The following is a 17,018-nucleotide window of genomic DNA, read 5'->3' as shown; positions in this document are numbered from 1 at the left end:
AATACACTGACAGTTAAATACAACCAAGTTGACAACACACTGACAGTTAAATATAACCAAGAGGACAACACACTGACAGTTAAATACAACCAAGATGACAATACACTGACAGTTAAATACAACCAAGATGACAACACACTGACAGTTAAATATAACCAAGATGACAACACACTGACAGTAAAATATAACCAAGAGGACAACACACGGACAGTTAAATATAACCAAGAGGACAACACACGGACAGTTAAACATAACCAAGATGACAACACACTGACAGTTAAATATAACCAAGAGGACAACACACGGACAGTTAAATATAACCAAGATGACAACACACGGACAGTTAAATATAACCAAGATGACAACACAGTGACAGTTAAATACAACCATGATGACAATACACTGACAGTTAAATACAACCAAGATGACAACACACTGACAGTTAAATATAACCAAGATGACAACACACTGACAGTTAAATATAACCAAGAGGACAACACACTGACAGTTAAATATAACCAAGAGGACAACACACGGACAGTTAAATATAACCAAGATGACAACACAGTGACAGTTAAATACAACCAAGATGACAATACACTGACAGTTAAATACAACCAAGATGACAACACACTGACAGTTAAATATAACCAAGATGACAACACACTGACAGTTAAATATAACCAAGAGGACAACACACTGACAGTTAAATATAACCAAGAGGACAACACACTGACAGTTAAACATAACCAAGATGACAACACACTGACAGTTAAATATAACCAAGAGGACAACACACTGACAGTTAAATATAACCAAGATGACAACACACTGACAGTTAAATATAACCAAAAGGACAACACACTGACAGTTAAAGATTACCAAGATGACAACACACTGACAGTTAAATATAACCAAGAAAACAACATACTGACAGTTAAATATAACCAAGAGGACAACACACTGACAGTTAAATATAACCAAGAGGACAACACACTGACAATTAAATATAAACAAGATGACACAGTTAAATATAACCAAGAGGACAACACACTGACAGTTAAATATAACCAAGAGGACAACACACTGACAGTTAAATATAACCAAGATGACAACACACTGACAGTTAAATACAACCAAGATGACAACACACCGACAGTTAAATATAACCAAGATGACACAGTTAAATATAACCAAGATGACAACACACTGACAGTTAAATATAACCAAGACATGAAAAAGTGTGCCGTGGTAGCTATGAGGTCACAGAGTGGATCTGACCGCATGTACTGTAGACTCTTCAATAAATATTCAAAGCTTTTGCTCACCACAGCAGCATATTTCCACTAACTCAATTATTCAGAAATGTAAGGCAGAGAGATGATCTGAAACACAGACAGCAGCATCTGGTGTTTGTGTGTTCATACCTCCGGAGGTGAAGCTCATGTATTTCTGGTTGTTGACCGTCTCTTTGGAGTCGTAGAACTTGAGCACGTCCAGCACGGCCTGAGGGTTCTTCTTCTGCTCCAGCTTGGTGATGTTGGAGGTCTGAAGGAGCCGCGCCCACTGCTCTGGGATGCCCTGGGGGAGAGAGGTCATAGGTCAGAGGTCAGATCCACTTTGTGACTTCATAGCTACCATGGCACAAATGTTCATGTCTTGGTTATTTTTAACACGCAGTGGTAATATGGGCCATTTAAGGGTATACTCAAAACCTTCACTGTACACCTTCCTTGTCTGTGATGTACCGTATAACGTTGAAATATATTTACTGGAACGTTGATCTGTCAAAGATGTACGTACAGTGAACTCCCCTGTAACAGCATCAAAGCCAACATGGATGGTGTGCTCAAAGTCTGAGGGCAGGGAGATCTCAGGACGCTCCTTCTCCTTCTTCTTGTTCGCTGCACGGGAGAAAACAAAAAGAACATTCAGATCTAGTTCTGATACATAGTACACCGACCTTTTAAAGAGATACATTTTCAAATCAGTGTCGTATTATTCCTGAGCAGAGAATAAAAATATTTTTAGAACAAGAACTGTCTTTACACGGATTATATGTCTCTAGCAACTTTGATATAACTCCGATTGTTTCACTCTTTGCCAAGGGTGGAGCTAAATATAAATACAATACCCCTTTCTGAAATTGCATAACTTAGAGAGGGCTCCTAACCCTCATAAAATTGTGATGTTACTCTATCACTGATCAACGGGTTCCTTGTTGTCAATGGACCTCGTGAGCCAGTGGTGATGTCTAGGGCACACAGTTTTCCTGGAAACTCAAAACAACTCCAGGTCTTGTTTTTCCTGTTTAGGTCATGAGGTCAGGACAAGCTCATGCAGGACTCTAGTTCTACATTAAAGTGTGATATGCAGCTGTCTGCTCACTCTTGTCTCCTCCAGGGAAGATGGAGCGCAGGCGGACCTTCTTGTTCTTCTCCTCAGGAGCCATTGGGAGAGGTTTGGAGCCGTGATTCACTGTTGAAGAGTCTCGGGGACTACTGTTCATTCTCAAGGGAGGGGCTGGCGGTTTCTCTTCAATATCGACTCTATCGGACATCTTTAGTGACACTCACAATCTCCTAGGAAGAAAGAAAAACAAGAGAGAGGGAAGTTTAGCATGGTGCTATAATAAAACATGAATTAAGAGATTCTTAGGATCAAACTGGAAAAGGAGAAGAGAGCCTTGCCTACAGGTCCACAACTCCCTCTGCACACTGCAGGCTTACAACATATCAACATCCATCAACGTCCAACATCCATCAACATCCAACATCCATCAGCATCCATCAACATCCAACATCCATCAATGTCCAACATCCATCAACATCCATCAACGTCCAACATCCATCAACATCCATCAACGTCCAACATCCATCAGCATCCATCAACATCCAACATCCATCAGCATCCATCAACATCCAACATCCATCAGCATCCATCAACATCCAACATCCATCAGCATCCATCAACATCCAATATCCACCAACATCCAACATCCATCAGCATCCATCAACGTCCAACATCCATCAGCATCCATCAACATCCAACATCCATCAGCATCCATCAACATCCAGCATCCATCAGCATCCATCAGCATCCAACATCCATCAGCATCCATCAATGTCCAACATCCATCAACATCCAACATCCATCAGCATCCATCAACATCCAACATCCATCAACATCCAACATCCATCAGCATCCATCAACGTCCAACATCCATCAGCATCCAACATCCATCAACATCCATCAACATCCAATATCCACCAACATCCAACATCCATCAGCATCCATCAACATCCAACAGCCATCAACATCCATCAGAATCCATCAACATCCAACAACATCCATCAACATCCACCAACATCCATCAACATCCAATATCCACCAACATCCATCAACATCCAATATCCACCAACATCCACCAACATCCACCAACATCCATCAACATCCAATATCCACCAACATCCAACATCCATCAACATCCATCAACATCCAATATCCACCAACATCCAACATCCATCAGCATCCATCAACGTCCAACATCCATCAGCATCCAACATCCATCAGCATCCATCAACATCCAACATCCATCAACATCCATCAACATCCATCAACATCCAATATCCACCAACATCCATCAACATCCAACATCCACCAACATCCATCAACATCCAGCCCCCATTTAGAGACGGATTTTCAATCTCAATAACTGAATCAAGAAATGTGAGGAACGTTGGTAATGGATTTGAACGTGAGTTCAAATGCTGTAACACATATGAGTTGCCTTAGACTTCATCAGGAGTTCAACATAACGCCACAAGATAAAGCCTTTGAACGGCTGTCTCTCTCCCCCTCACTGTGTAATGTTTGCTGTCAGTAGAGGCATGAGCAGCCTCTAGCCAGCGTGTTTAAATCCCCATGGGTCACAAGAAGAGCTCTCTCTGAGCTCCAGGGGGGCACAATATCCCATAATCTGTCTCTACATAAACCTACAATTTCCTGTCATAGTTCTACTCTCTGATTCCTAATCCTTTTCTTGAAGGAAGGCCTCTGTGTTCAGGAACTACTCTGTGTAATGTTTTAGATCTGCCGTGTGCCAAAGAAAAAACTTTCCAATCCCAAGACTCACAGCCTGGAAAACATCTAGCTACAAAACCATGTTTAAATCTAAATTACTACATTCAACAGAAGCTCTGCACTAAGTAGATTAAACATCTTTGCTGAGAGGCTGTTCCAATTGTCTGCCAAACTGATGGAGAGAAACTGACAAGAAAGTGTACAGTATATAGGCTGCAGCCCATCGACTTACATTCATACAGGAGGAGATAAATCCACCAGTACACATCTGACTTCATCTGGCATCATCTGTAAACAGAATATCTAGTCCTCAGCATAGTCAAACCCTTGCATCCCTCCCTGATTGACACATATTCTCATGTAACATCATGAACTACTGCAGTTTATACTGTATTTTGAAGCCTATTTATAGTATTCTGCCTGTGTAACATGATAATCCGAGATTCAGCCCAGCCTCAGTTCAGACAGACACTCCCAGATATAGAAACACTGACATTCAAATCAATCAACGTTTATGGCACTACATGTTTCAGGAACATAGCTCACAATTCCGGTGTCTGTCACATTGTGTTCCATTACACTATGGTGTATGTTACATTTCACACAACATTCTCCCAGGCATCTCTGTCCTAAATGTCAATATGTGAGGCATTTGGGCCAGCGATTTAGAATGTGTGTTCAAGGCATGTCTCCTCGGTTGCAGTAAGGGTAGTGACCAGTTAGGGTAGGGACCAGTTAGGGTAGTGACCAGTTAGGGTAGTGCCCAGTTAGGGTAGTGACCAGTTAGGGTAGTGACCAGTTAGGGTAGTGCCCAGTAAGGGTAGTGCCCAGTAAGGGTAGTGCCCAGTTAGGGTAGTGCCCAGTTAGGGTAGGGACCAGTTAGGGTAGGGACCAGTTAGGGTAGTGCCCAGTTAGGGTAGGGACCAGTTAGGGTAGGGACCAGTTAGGGTAGGGACCAGTTAGGGTAGTGACCAGTTAGGGTAGTGCCCAGTTAGGGTAGTGCCCAGTTAGGGTAGGGACCAGTTAGGGTAGTGCCCAGTTAGGGTAGGGACCAGTTAGGGTAGTGCCCAGTTAGGGTAGTGCCCAGTAAGGGTAGTGCCCAGTTAGGGTAGTGCCCAGTTAGGGTAGGGACCAGTTAGGGTAGGGACCAGTTAGGATAGTGCCCAGTTAGGGTAGGGACCAGTTAGGGTAGTGCCCAGTTAGGGTAGTGCCCAGTTAGGGTAGGGACCAGTTAGGGTAGTGCCCAGTTAGGGTAGTGCCCAGTTAGGGTAGGGACCAGTTAGGGTAGTGCCCAGTTAGGGTAGTGCCCAGTTAGGGTAGTGACCAGTTAGGGTAGGGACAAGTTAGGGTAGGGGCCAGTTAGGGGAGTGCCCAGTTAGGGTAGTGCCCAGTTAGGGTAGGGACCAGTTAGGGTAGGGACCAGTTAGGGTAGGGACCAGTTAGGGTAGGGACCAGTTAGGGTAGTGACCAGTTAGGGTAGGGACCAGTTAGTGTAGGGACCAGTTAGGGTAGTGCCCAGTTAGGGTAGTGCCCAGTTAGGGTAGGGACCAGTTAGGGTAGTGCCCAGTTAGGGTAGTGCCCAGTTAGGGTAGTGCCCAGTTAGGGTAGGGACCAGTTAGGGTAGGGACTAGTTAGGGTAGTGCCCAGTTAGGGTAGTGCCCAGTTAGGGTAGGGACCAGTTAGGGTAGTACCCAGTTAGGGTAGTGCCCAGTAAGGGTAGTGCCCAGTAAGGGTAGTGCCCAGTTAGGGTAGTGCCCAGTTAGGGTAGTGCCCAGTTAGGGTAGGGACCAGTTAGGGTAGTGCCCAGTTAGGGTAGTGCCCAGTTAGGGTAGTGCCCAGTTAGGGTAGGGACCAGTTAGGGCAGGGACCAGTTAGGGTAGTGCCCAGTTAGGGTAGTGCCCAGTTAGGGTAGGGACAAGTTAGGGTAGTGCCCAGTTAGGGTAGTGCCCAGTTAGGGTAGTGCCCAGTTAGGGTAGTGCCCAGTTAGGGTAGTGCCCAGTAAGGGTAGGATCCAGTTAGGGTAGTGCCCAGTTAGGGTAGGGTCCAGTTAGGGTAGTGCCCAGTTGGGGTAGTGCCCAGTAAGGGTAGGGACCAGTTAGGGTAGTACCCAGTTAGGGTAGGGACCAGTTAGGGTAGGGACCAGTTAGGGTAGTGCCCTGTTGGGGTAGTGCCCAGTTAGGGTAGTGCCCAGTTAGGGTAGTGCCCAGTTAGGGTAGTTCCCAGTTAGGGTAGTGCCCAGTTAGGGTAGTGCCCAGTTAGGGTAGGGGCCAGTTAGGGTAGTGCCCAGTTAGGGTAGGGACCAGTTAGGGTAGTGCCCAGTTAGGGTAGTGGCTAGTTAGGGTAGTGCCCAGTTAGGGTAGTGCCCAGTTAGGGTAGGGACCAGTTAGGGTAGTGCCCTGTTGGGGTAGTGCCCAGTTAGGGTAGTGCCCAGTTAGGGTAGGGACCAGTTAGGGTAGGGACCAGTTAGGGTAGTGCCCAGTTAGGGTAGTGCCCAGTTAGGGTAGTGCCCAGTTAGGGTAGTGCCCAGTAAGGGTAGTGCCCAGTTAGGGTAGGGACCAGTTAGGGTAGTGACCAGTTAGGGTAGGGACCAGTTAGGGTAGGGACAAGTTAGGGTAGGGACTAGTTAGGGTAGGGACCAGTTAGGGTAGGGACTAGTTAGGGTAGTGACCAGTTAGGGTAGGGACCAGTTAGGGTAGGGACCAGTTAGGGTAGGGACTAGTTAGGGTAGTGCCCAGTAAGGGTAGTGCCCAGTTAGGGTAGAGGTTTTTGTTTTTCTCTGCTGCTCTGTTCCATTATTATTCCAGCTGCAGGCTTTAGGGAGCCCTCTCCTGGAGCACCAGGGCCAGGTTAATATAATGAGATTGACGAGAGCATGCTCTGCATAGGAAACTGTGGGCCCTGTAGGTATAGAAGCAGCATACAGAACAGTGAGCCAGACTTGCAGCTTGCAGTAAAGCAGCCCCCGAGTTAGGGATTCCAACTTCATCAGGAACATTGGCCTATTTAGGTAATGTGGAGAGGGCACTCAGATGAAGATGGGAAAGTCATCTGAAAGGCTCAGAGAGGATAAATGTGGTTAAGTGAAGGTTAGGGTCAACCCTGTGCACTACAGATTAAGATGATGAGAAAACAGCAACAGATTACGGTAATTCCCTCTTCAATGTAAACTAGTAAAAGTCAATGAAGAGCAACCTTCAATATGACAGCACATTTTTCTCAGGCTGTTAGAAGGATGCGAGCTAATGATCCATATGGTGCTGGAATTGTGCTATTGATGTCCAAATGCTTTGTTCGACTGTGAAATCACAAAGGGATAAAGAGAGACAGAGAGAGAGAGAGAGAGAGAGAGACCTGGGGTACATGTTCATATCTCTCATCCCCTCTTTCATCCTCAATCCCTCCATCCTCCATCTTAGGATCTTTTCATAGCCTCGCCCTGAGGCCCATCATGTGATGTAGAGTCCAACAGTCTCTGAATCAGGGCCCGGCACACAGCCTCTCAGACTGGAGACCTACATTAGTGGACAAAGACCAGCAGGCAGCACAGGATTTACTCCCGGACCATGGGAAATCTCTCATATATAGAGGTAGAAGGAGCTTTTGAGACATCAGATATCTGTGTGTGTGTTTTTGGTTTTACCAGAGGTCCTCACAAGGATAGTAAAACAAGATGAATTCAGTGAGGGCTAGAGTTAGAATTAGTGTCCGGGTTTGGTTAAGGGTTAGGGAAAATAGGATTTTGAATGGGAATCAATTGTTTGGTCCCCACAACGATAGTAAACAAACGGGTGTGTGTGTTAGTGTGTGTATATATGTGTTGATTAGAAGCCTATATGTAGCTGTTAATGGCGAGTTTGTTACATCCTCAGGGGTTTTCAGTGATAATACACTAAAGTAGCCGTGTTCCTGGAGGACTGAAACAGTCAACACAAAGCTTCCTCCTGCACTTGTTTAGGTATTGGTCACTTTTTCTGGATATACCTTTTTTTATATGCAGTTTTCCTGGATATACCTGAAAGCATATGAGGGCTTCTGTTTGATTGTGTTAGTCTACCCACGAGGAGTGAGATGTCATTAGATTCACTTTTACAGACTACGGGAGGGTCTGTCTACCGCCCTGCAGTCTAGTTATCCTGCACACCATCAGGGAATAGTTTAGAGTAATGCTACAATACTGAAATTAAGCTTTGAAGTGAATTGAACTTAGTTTGTATTTCCCAGCCCAACAAAATCAGCTGGTGTTGAGTGGCTAATGCTAGTTGGTATCTTTGATCAGAAAATATCTACTGATTTCTCTAACCTAACATGAGGGCAATTCCACTTTAAAATGTAAGCCAAACAAAAGCCATTGACTAAAAAGTTTAACAAACCATTCAACTCTATGCACAAGGACGACTTTTAACAAGTTCCACTGAAACATTTACAAAAACAAATTTAGTGAAAGAACTGTGCAGAGGCAAACTTAAGTAATGGAATTACAGTAACAGTTTAATATCTGCTCTGAATGAAGATTCAAAGTCTGCAGAAAGAATGGGGTTTCAGCTATGACATGTACTGTGCTACATTTATCATTATTTTATCTGTTTTAACAAACCTTTTTTATTTGTGTACTTATGTATTGTATATATCGTTTTTTTGTGATGTGGTTTTCATATAAGCCCTTTGGCTTCCAACCCCACCTGCACACTGCTTCTTTTTTAAATGTGTTTTTTTCTGTATTGTTGTTAACTTCTTGAGAATACAGGGGGTGCTGTTTTCGCATTAGCATAATTTCCTCTACAGATTAAACTGCCTCTTATTCAATTATTGCTGTTACTATATGCATATAACCATATACCATTGGATAGAAAACAAGCTATGGTTTCTAAAACCGTTTCAATTTTGTCTCTGAGTGAAACACAAGTCATTTGACAGCACTTTCCCTGAGCAAGAAGAAGATTGCAAGATGTGTATGCTCGCTTCAACGCTCTGCCTATATATGGTCACGCCACCTATGACCCGAAACACACTTCATTCGTCAGAGGAGAAATTTTTTGTTTATCTTGTACTGACGTGAAATAAGACCTATTTCTTTAGCGTGACCGACAACTTCCGGTTCTCTGAAACGCGCGTTTTAGAGGTGCAATTGTCTTTTGTTATGCTGCCGTTACGGATGAAAACTATCTCCGTCTCGAAGTTTGTTTGATACATGTGACCATATCATCTTAATGTATGTTTTTTCAATATAGTTTAATCAGATTATTTGAATTTTTTCGGGAGTTTTGCCGTGTTCCGTTCTGTGAGTTTTTTAACTTTGGACAGAACCGTGCTAGTCGACCAATACCTATGCTAAATGAAGAGGGAAAGTTGCCATTGTGAATGGATTGAACGACTCATCAGGACTAAGGACACCTTTATCAACATTCTGATGAAAGATCAGCAATAGTAAGACCCAATTTACGATGTTATTTCATATATCTGTCGTGCATGTGAACTGGTCGGGCGCGCCCAGCTGGTTCTGGCTGGCGTGGCTATGCTAATTTAGCGCTACATTTTGTTTTCGCTATAAAACATTTAATAAATCTGAAATATTGTTTGGATTCACCAGATGTTGGGCTTTCAATATCTGTACGCTGTGTATTTTTTCTGAAATGTTTTAAGACAAGTAATTAGTTATATGACGTTGGTCTCTGTAATTGTTCTGGCTGCATCAGCACTATATCAGATTGCAGCTGCAATGTAGAACTGTGATTTATACCTGAAAAATGCACATTTAAAAAAAAAAAACTATGCTAGACCATAAATATGTTATCAGACTGTCATCTTATGAATTTGTTTGTTGGTTAGTGGCTATATATATTTTCATTTAGTCGAATTAGTGATAGCTACTGACGCAGGAAAAAACTGTTGGAGTAAAAAAATGGTGTCTTTTGCTAACGTGTTTAGCTAATAGATTTACATATTGTGTCTTCCCTGTAAAACATTTAAAAAATCTGAAATGGTGGCTTTATTCACAAGATCTGTGTCTTTCATTGGGTGTCTTGGACTTGTGATTTAATGATATTTAGATGCTACTATTTAATTGTGACGCTATGCTAACGATGCTAATCAGTGTGGGGGGGGGGGGGGGAATTACAGTACGGAATTACATCATAGGCTCTGATCTGTATTACATAATTAAGAATTTCATTATCCTCATATTTCACACGTTTGGACATCACAGCCCAGCACAGCAGAGCACAGCAGAGCACAGTAGAGCACAGTAGAGTGCAGTAGAATACAGCACAGCACAGCAGAGTAAAGTAGGGTAGAGTTCAGTACAGTGCAGTAAAGTTCAGTACATTACAGTAGAGTTCAATACAGTACAGTAAAGTAGGGTATACTCGACTCTACTCTTCTCTACTATACTCTACTTTACTGTACTGTACTGTACTGTATTGTACTGTACTAATATGCTCTACTTAATGTACTGTACTGTGCTATCCAAACTTGTGAAACATACATCTAGGATACATTACATGTCCAAAGGTATGTGGACACCTGCTCGTCAAACATGTCATTCAAAATCATGGGCAGTAATATGGAGTTGGTCCCCCCTTTGCTGCTATAACAGCCGCCACTCTTCTGGGAAGGCTTTCCACTAGATGTTGGAATATTGCTGTGGGGACTTGCTTCCATTCAGCCACAAGATCATTAGTGAGGTCGGGCTATTAGGCCTGGCTCGCAGTCAGCGTTTCAATTCATCCCAAAGGTATTCGATGGGGTTGATTGAGGTCAGGGCTCTATGCAGGCCAGTCAAGTTATTCTACACCGATCTCGACAAACCATTTCTATATGGACCTGGCTTTGTACACGGGGGCATTATCAGGCTGAAACAGGAAAGGGCCTTCCGCAAGGTGTTGCCACAAAGTTGGAAGCATAGAACCATCTAGAATGTCATTGTATGTTGTAGCGTCAAGATTTCCCTTCACTGGAACTAAGGGGCCTACCTCGAACCATGAAAAACATCCCCAAACCATTATTCCTCCTCCACCAAACTTTACAGCTGGCACTATGCATTGGGGTAGGTAGCGTTCACCTGGCATCCGCCAAACCCTGAATCAACCGTTGGACTGCCAGATGGTGAAGCGTGATTCATTCTCCAGAGTCCAATGCTGGAGAGCTTTACACCACTCCAGCTGACGCTTGGCATTGCTCATGGTGATCTTAGGCTTGTGTGTGGATCCTCGGCTATGGAAACCCATTTGATGAAGCTCCCGACTAACAGTTATTTTGCTGATGTTGCTTACAGAGGCAGTTTGGAACTTGGTACTAAGTGTTGCAACCGAGGACAGACGATGTTTACGCGCTGTGTGTAAATAAATTTGACCAAATAACTTATAGGTCATTCCACTGCCAGTTTGTCTATGGAGATTGCATGGCTATGTGCTCAATTTTATACAACTGTCAGCAACTGGTGTGGTTGAAATAGCCAAATCCACTTATTTGAAGGGGTGTCCACATACTTTTGTATATACAGTGTAGGTTCAGATTTGGTATTTTTGTCTGTAATAAAGCCCTTCTCTGGGGAAAAATGTATTCTGATTGGCCAAGCATGGCTCCCCAATGGGTTGGCCTGGCTCCCAAGTGGGTGGGCCTATGCCCTCCTAGGCCCACCCATGGCTGCACCCCTGCCCAGTCGTGAAAAAAACTGAAATATGACATTTACATAGACCCTTTACTCAGCACTTTTGGCAGCGATTACAGCCTCGAGTTTTCTTGGGTACCTGAAAATAGCTGTGCAGTGACGCTCCCCATCCAACCTGACAGAGCTTGAGAGGATCTGAAGAGAAGAATGGGAGAAAGTCCCTGAATACAGGTGTGCCAAGCTTATAGCGTCATACACAAAAAGGCGCGAGGCTGTAATCACTGCTAAATGTGCTTCAACAAAGTACTGAGTAAAGGGTCTGACTAATTATGTAAATGTGACATTTTCAGTTTTATTTTTTTATACATTTGAAAAAATGACTAAAAACCTGTCTTGCTTTGTCATTAGGTAGGTCAGTAGGTTGATGAAAAAAAAAAAAAATAATCCATTTAAGAATATGGCTCTACCGTAACAAAATGTGGAAAAAGTCAAGGGGTCTGAATACTTTCCGAATGCACTGTATACATATATACAGTACCAGTAAAAAGTTAGGACACACCTACACATTCCAGGGGTTTTCTATATTTCTACTATTTTCTACATTGTAGAATAATAGTGAAGACATCAACGCTATGAAATAACACATATGGAATCATGTAGTAACCAAAAAAGTGTTAAATAAATCAAAATAGATTTATATTTGAGATTCTTCAAAGTAGCCACCCTTTGCCTTGATGACAGCTTTGCACACTCTTGGCATGCTCTCAACCAGCTTCATGAATAAGTTAACAGGTGTGCCTTGTTAAAAGTTCAATTTGTGGAATTTCTTTCCTTCTTAATGTGTTTGAACCAATCAGTAGTGTTGTGACAAGGTAGGGTTGGTATTTTTGGTAAAAGACCAAGTCCATATTATGGCAAGAACAGATCAAATAAGCAAAGAGAAATGACATTCCATCATTAAATCAAAACAAATCAAATTGTATTGGTCACATACAAATGATTCTCAGATGTTATTGCGGGTGTGGTGAAATGCTTGTGCTTCTAAATCCGACAGTGCAGTAATATCTAACAAGTAATATCTAACAAACTACAGAACATATACTCAATACACACAAATCTAAGTAGGAATGAATTAAGACTATATACATATGGACGAGCGATGTCGGAGTGGAACGGACTGACATTATTGACATTACTTTAAGACATGAAGGTCAGTCAATCTGGAACATTTCAAGAATATTGCAAGTTTCTTCAAGTGCAGTCACAAAAACCATCAAGAGCTATGAAGAAACTGGCTCTCATGAGGACTGCCACAGGAAAAGAAGACGCTATTAGGTGCCTCCTAAGAAGAGGTAGGTGCAGGAGTCAGGGGCAGGAGAGCAAGGAAGTCCCAGTAGCACAATCGTTTATTGGAAGTCCCAACACAACAACAACAGGTGGGGAAACACACCCAACGAAGTCGCCACACACAGGGAAGTAACGTAACACACGGAGGAAAAACCTCTACTCCTAATTACAGTCCAAACGGTACAACGACCGTGAGAAAAAAAACCCGGTGGCGCAAATACGCACCCCTACCAGAGCAACAACAGTAAATAATCCTGCACAAAGAATTAGCAGGCAGCGGAGGTTAGTAAACCCACCGAAATTAACTAATAGGACACAGGTGTAAACAAAACAGACAGACACAAATGAAAAGGACAAATGGATCGGTGGCAGCTAGTAGGCCGGGGACGACGACCACCGAGCACTGCCTGAACAGGGAGAGGAGCCACCTTCGGTGGAAGTCGTGACAGACCCAGAGTTACCTCTGCTGCAGAGGATACGTTCATTAGAGTTACCAGCTTCAGAAATTGGCAATTAACTGCACCTCAGATTGCAGCCCAAATAAATGCTTAACAGAGTTCAAGTAACAGACTCATCTCAACATCAACTGTTCAGAGGAGACTGTGTGAATCAGGCCTTCATTGTTGAAGTGCTGCAAAGAAACAACTACTAAAGGACACCAATAATAAGAACAGATTTGCTTGGGCCAAGAAACAACGCGCAATGGACATTAGACCGGTGGAAATCTGTCCTTCGGTCTGATGAGTTGAGACTTTTGGTTCCAACCACCGTGTCTTTGTGAGACGCTGTGTAGGTGAACGGATGATCTCTGCATGTGTGTTTCCCACTGTGAAGCATGGAGGAGGAGGTGTGATGGTGTGGGGGTGCTTTGCTGGTGACACTGTCAGTGATTTATTTAGAATTCAAGGCACACTTAATCAGCATGACTACCACAGCATTCTGTAGCGATATGCCATCCCATCTGGTTTGCCCTTAGTGGGACTATCATTTGTTTTTCAACATGACAATGACCCAATGTATACCTCCAGGCTGTGTAAGGGCTATTTGACCAAGAAGCAGAGTGATGGAGTGCTGCATCAGATGACCTCGCCTCCACAATCACCTGACCTCAACCCAATTGAGATGGTTTGGGATTAGTTGGACCACAGAGTGAAGGAAAACCAGCCAACAAGTGCTCAGCATGTGTGGGAACTCCTTCAAGACTGTTGGAAAAGCATTCCAGGGAAAGCTGGTTGAGAGAATGCCAAGCGTGTGCAAAGCTGTCATCAGGGCAAAGGGTGGCTACTTTTGATAAACACTTTTTTGGTTACTACATGATTCCATATGTGTTATTTCATAGTTTTGTTGTCTTCACTATTATTCTACCATGTAGAAAATAGTAAAAATAAAGAAAACCCCTGGAATGAGTAGGTGTGTCCAAACGTTTTACTGGTACTGTATGTATATATATAATTATACAAAACCCAGACGCGGGCCAGATATGACCACTACAGTAAAAACACAGACCAATCAGGTCCCTATCTGGTTCGCAGACAAGGTGGAATGAACAATCAGTGCTTGCATCAACAAATCAGAGGATGTTCAGAGGCGTCAGCACGCAGCTCATTTAAACAAGACGTATGAATGCATCCCAGTATTCCTCCACAGAGACAGGACGACAGGGCTTCATCAATGACACCTCATGCTACTCTAAGAGGAACCCGTCATAAAGGCTACACCACTTTGAAGGCCATAGGGCATATTCATGAATTTGATGATTTGTGTTAACAACCTCAGGCATTGGGCTCTGTAACATAAAGCAGACTCTATGATGCCATGAGTACTCTATCTATTCATCGGGGAACGTACAATTCACTATACTGTCAGCACTGGGAGCTAGAATCAATGCAATAGAAGTGAAAGGATACGTATATCAGTGGAGGCTGCTGAGGGGAGGACGGCACATAATAATGTCTGGAGCGGAGATCATGGAATGGCATGATAATGCAATGGCACATGCAAGCCATGTGTTTGATGTATTGGATACCATTCCACCGATTCCGCTCCAGCCATTACCATGAGCCTATCCTCCACAATTAAGGTGCCACCAACCTCCTGTGCCGTATATATAAAGTAAAAGCATGTGCATTGTTAGTTAACTATATCTCTGGAGTACATGCATGATGTCATCAGCAGGTTGACTGCAGGAAGTTCCCTTCCTTTCCCTCCCGCAAGGGTGTGGTCCCCTGCTAGTCACCTGACTAATGGATGGCTCCAGGACTGCCGAGTGGTCAGACCACTAAAGATGGACGTTTCACTTGCGCCAAGACATTCCTTATCCTTCACTGTCTGTAGTATAAAACACTGACCTATTTAGGGGCAGAGTCGCTCTGCAGACTGACAGGCAGGCAGACAGGCAGGCAGTGTACTCTGTACTGTGTTAATGCACTGCCCCTAAAAGGAGCATCTCCAGTTTCTCTGATCCCATCCAACATTTTTTTTTAATATACAGGGGCAAGCAACAAACAACTGTATTTTTTCAATTGTTTATGTCTAAAATGATCCCAAGATGCTCACTTAAGACCACAAGCTGTGAAAAAAGGCAGAAAATTAGAAATGGGGATGTGAGGAATTGAGCTGCTGAGCCTAACATGTCTTATTAAATTGGCCTTCTTCGTCTTGCTCGGCTGGCCTAGCATCACGGTTGCCACATTAGAATATGACATCTTGACAGAAATAATAATGTACACGTTGTCAAAAACCCCACAGAGAGTCAGCACACACACCAATGACTACTGCCTGCATGGCCCACCTAGTCTCAGAGATTTTACTGGGGATGTTTTCACATTCCTCTTCCATAAACTATTAATATATCCATGAAGGGCAGTTATTTTCACTGCTCTTTGTCTGTTCCTCTTTAGTGCATTTAACTATTTGTCTCAAGTAAAAGCCTTGGGTAGTGAATTGATACAATTCCAAGTTTGGAAGGTTAAAACCACCCTCAGACCACCCTCAGACTTTCCTTATTATTCTATGAATTTTATTTGCCCATATACAGTTTGTTATGGCCAAGTATACTTTTTTAAAGAATGTCTTAAGTGTGGTAATTGGTATTATCTCAAATAAATACAAAAACTTTGGCAGCCATGCCATTCCTAAGAGGGTTATTCCACCTGTAAGATTTATGGGAAGATTATTCAATTTAATTAGATCTGCTTTCATATTGTTGAGTAATGGGATAAAATGATCTTTATATACTTGTTGTTTGTTGTCACTTATTAAGCATCCTAAGTAGTTTATATTTTTTGTGGTCCAGTTAAAGGATTGCTGTAAATCATGAGTTATTATTTTTCTTTTCCTATTGCCATTATTTCATTTTTTTCCACATTAATTTTATATCCTGAGATTTTGTAGTATTCTGAAAATGTTTTTAATAAAGGTGTCATTGAGTTTTCAATATTGGTCAGGAATATCAGGAGATCATCTGCAAATAAGTTTAGTTTATATAAATGTTTACCAATACTGATACCTGTTACATTTGGGTATTTCTTCTGCAAGCAGTTCAATTACCAGTGCAAACAGGAGGGGGAGAGGGGACATCCCTGTCTTGTGCCCCTTTCTAAAGTGATTTTGTCAGATAATGTATTATTTCAACTGGAAAGTTAAAAGATTCCAAAGTTTTGAAAAGAAAAGGCCATTCAAGATGGTCTAACGCCTTTCGGCATCAACAGCCATTATTGATGAATCTATATATTGTTTTTTTGAGCATTGTATTACACTGAAACATGTTCTTGCATTTGTTTGTAAGTGTCTATTTTTAATAAACCCTGTTTGATTGATTTGTATCAAGTCTGGTAAGACTTCGTTATTATTTTATTGTCACAATTTATTAAACTTATAATCAGCAGGGGACTCTCTAGATAACTATTTGATACATGGAACTAGGAAGTACTGAATTGAGTGTCATGTGTGTTGTCATTTGTGTAAATAGGTGGGCTACTTT

General features: G+C 42.7%; 1 protein-coding gene across 4 annotated transcripts in view; it reads right to left on the bottom strand.

Moving 5' to 3' along the window:
• The window catches only part of LOC129863334 (serine/threonine-protein kinase PAK 3-like), a 66,198-nt gene that overhangs the window by 29,697 nt on the left and 19,483 nt on the right, over positions 1-17,018 (bottom strand). For all 4 annotated transcript variants that reach the window (XM_055935237.1, XM_055935235.1, XM_055935239.1 and 1 more), the window contains 3 exons: positions 2,389-2,582; positions 1,804-1,904; positions 1,428-1,581 (listed from right to left, as the gene is read on the bottom strand). In XM_055935237.1, the coding sequence (XP_055791212.1) occupies positions 1,428-1,581; positions 1,804-1,904; positions 2,389-2,560 (427 nt within the window). In that variant the 5' untranslated portion in view covers positions 2,561-2,582. The remainder of the gene's footprint in view (positions 1-1,427; positions 1,582-1,803; positions 1,905-2,388; positions 2,583-17,018) is intronic.

This window comes from Salvelinus fontinalis, chromosome 10, assembly GCF_029448725.1.
Source record: "Salvelinus fontinalis isolate EN_2023a chromosome 10, ASM2944872v1, whole genome shotgun sequence".
NCBI lineage: Eukaryota > Metazoa > Chordata > Actinopteri > Salmoniformes > Salmonidae > Salvelinus > Salvelinus fontinalis.
The sequence above is the reverse complement of the archived record's forward strand: the minus strand, read 5'-3'. Positions and strand labels throughout refer to the sequence as shown.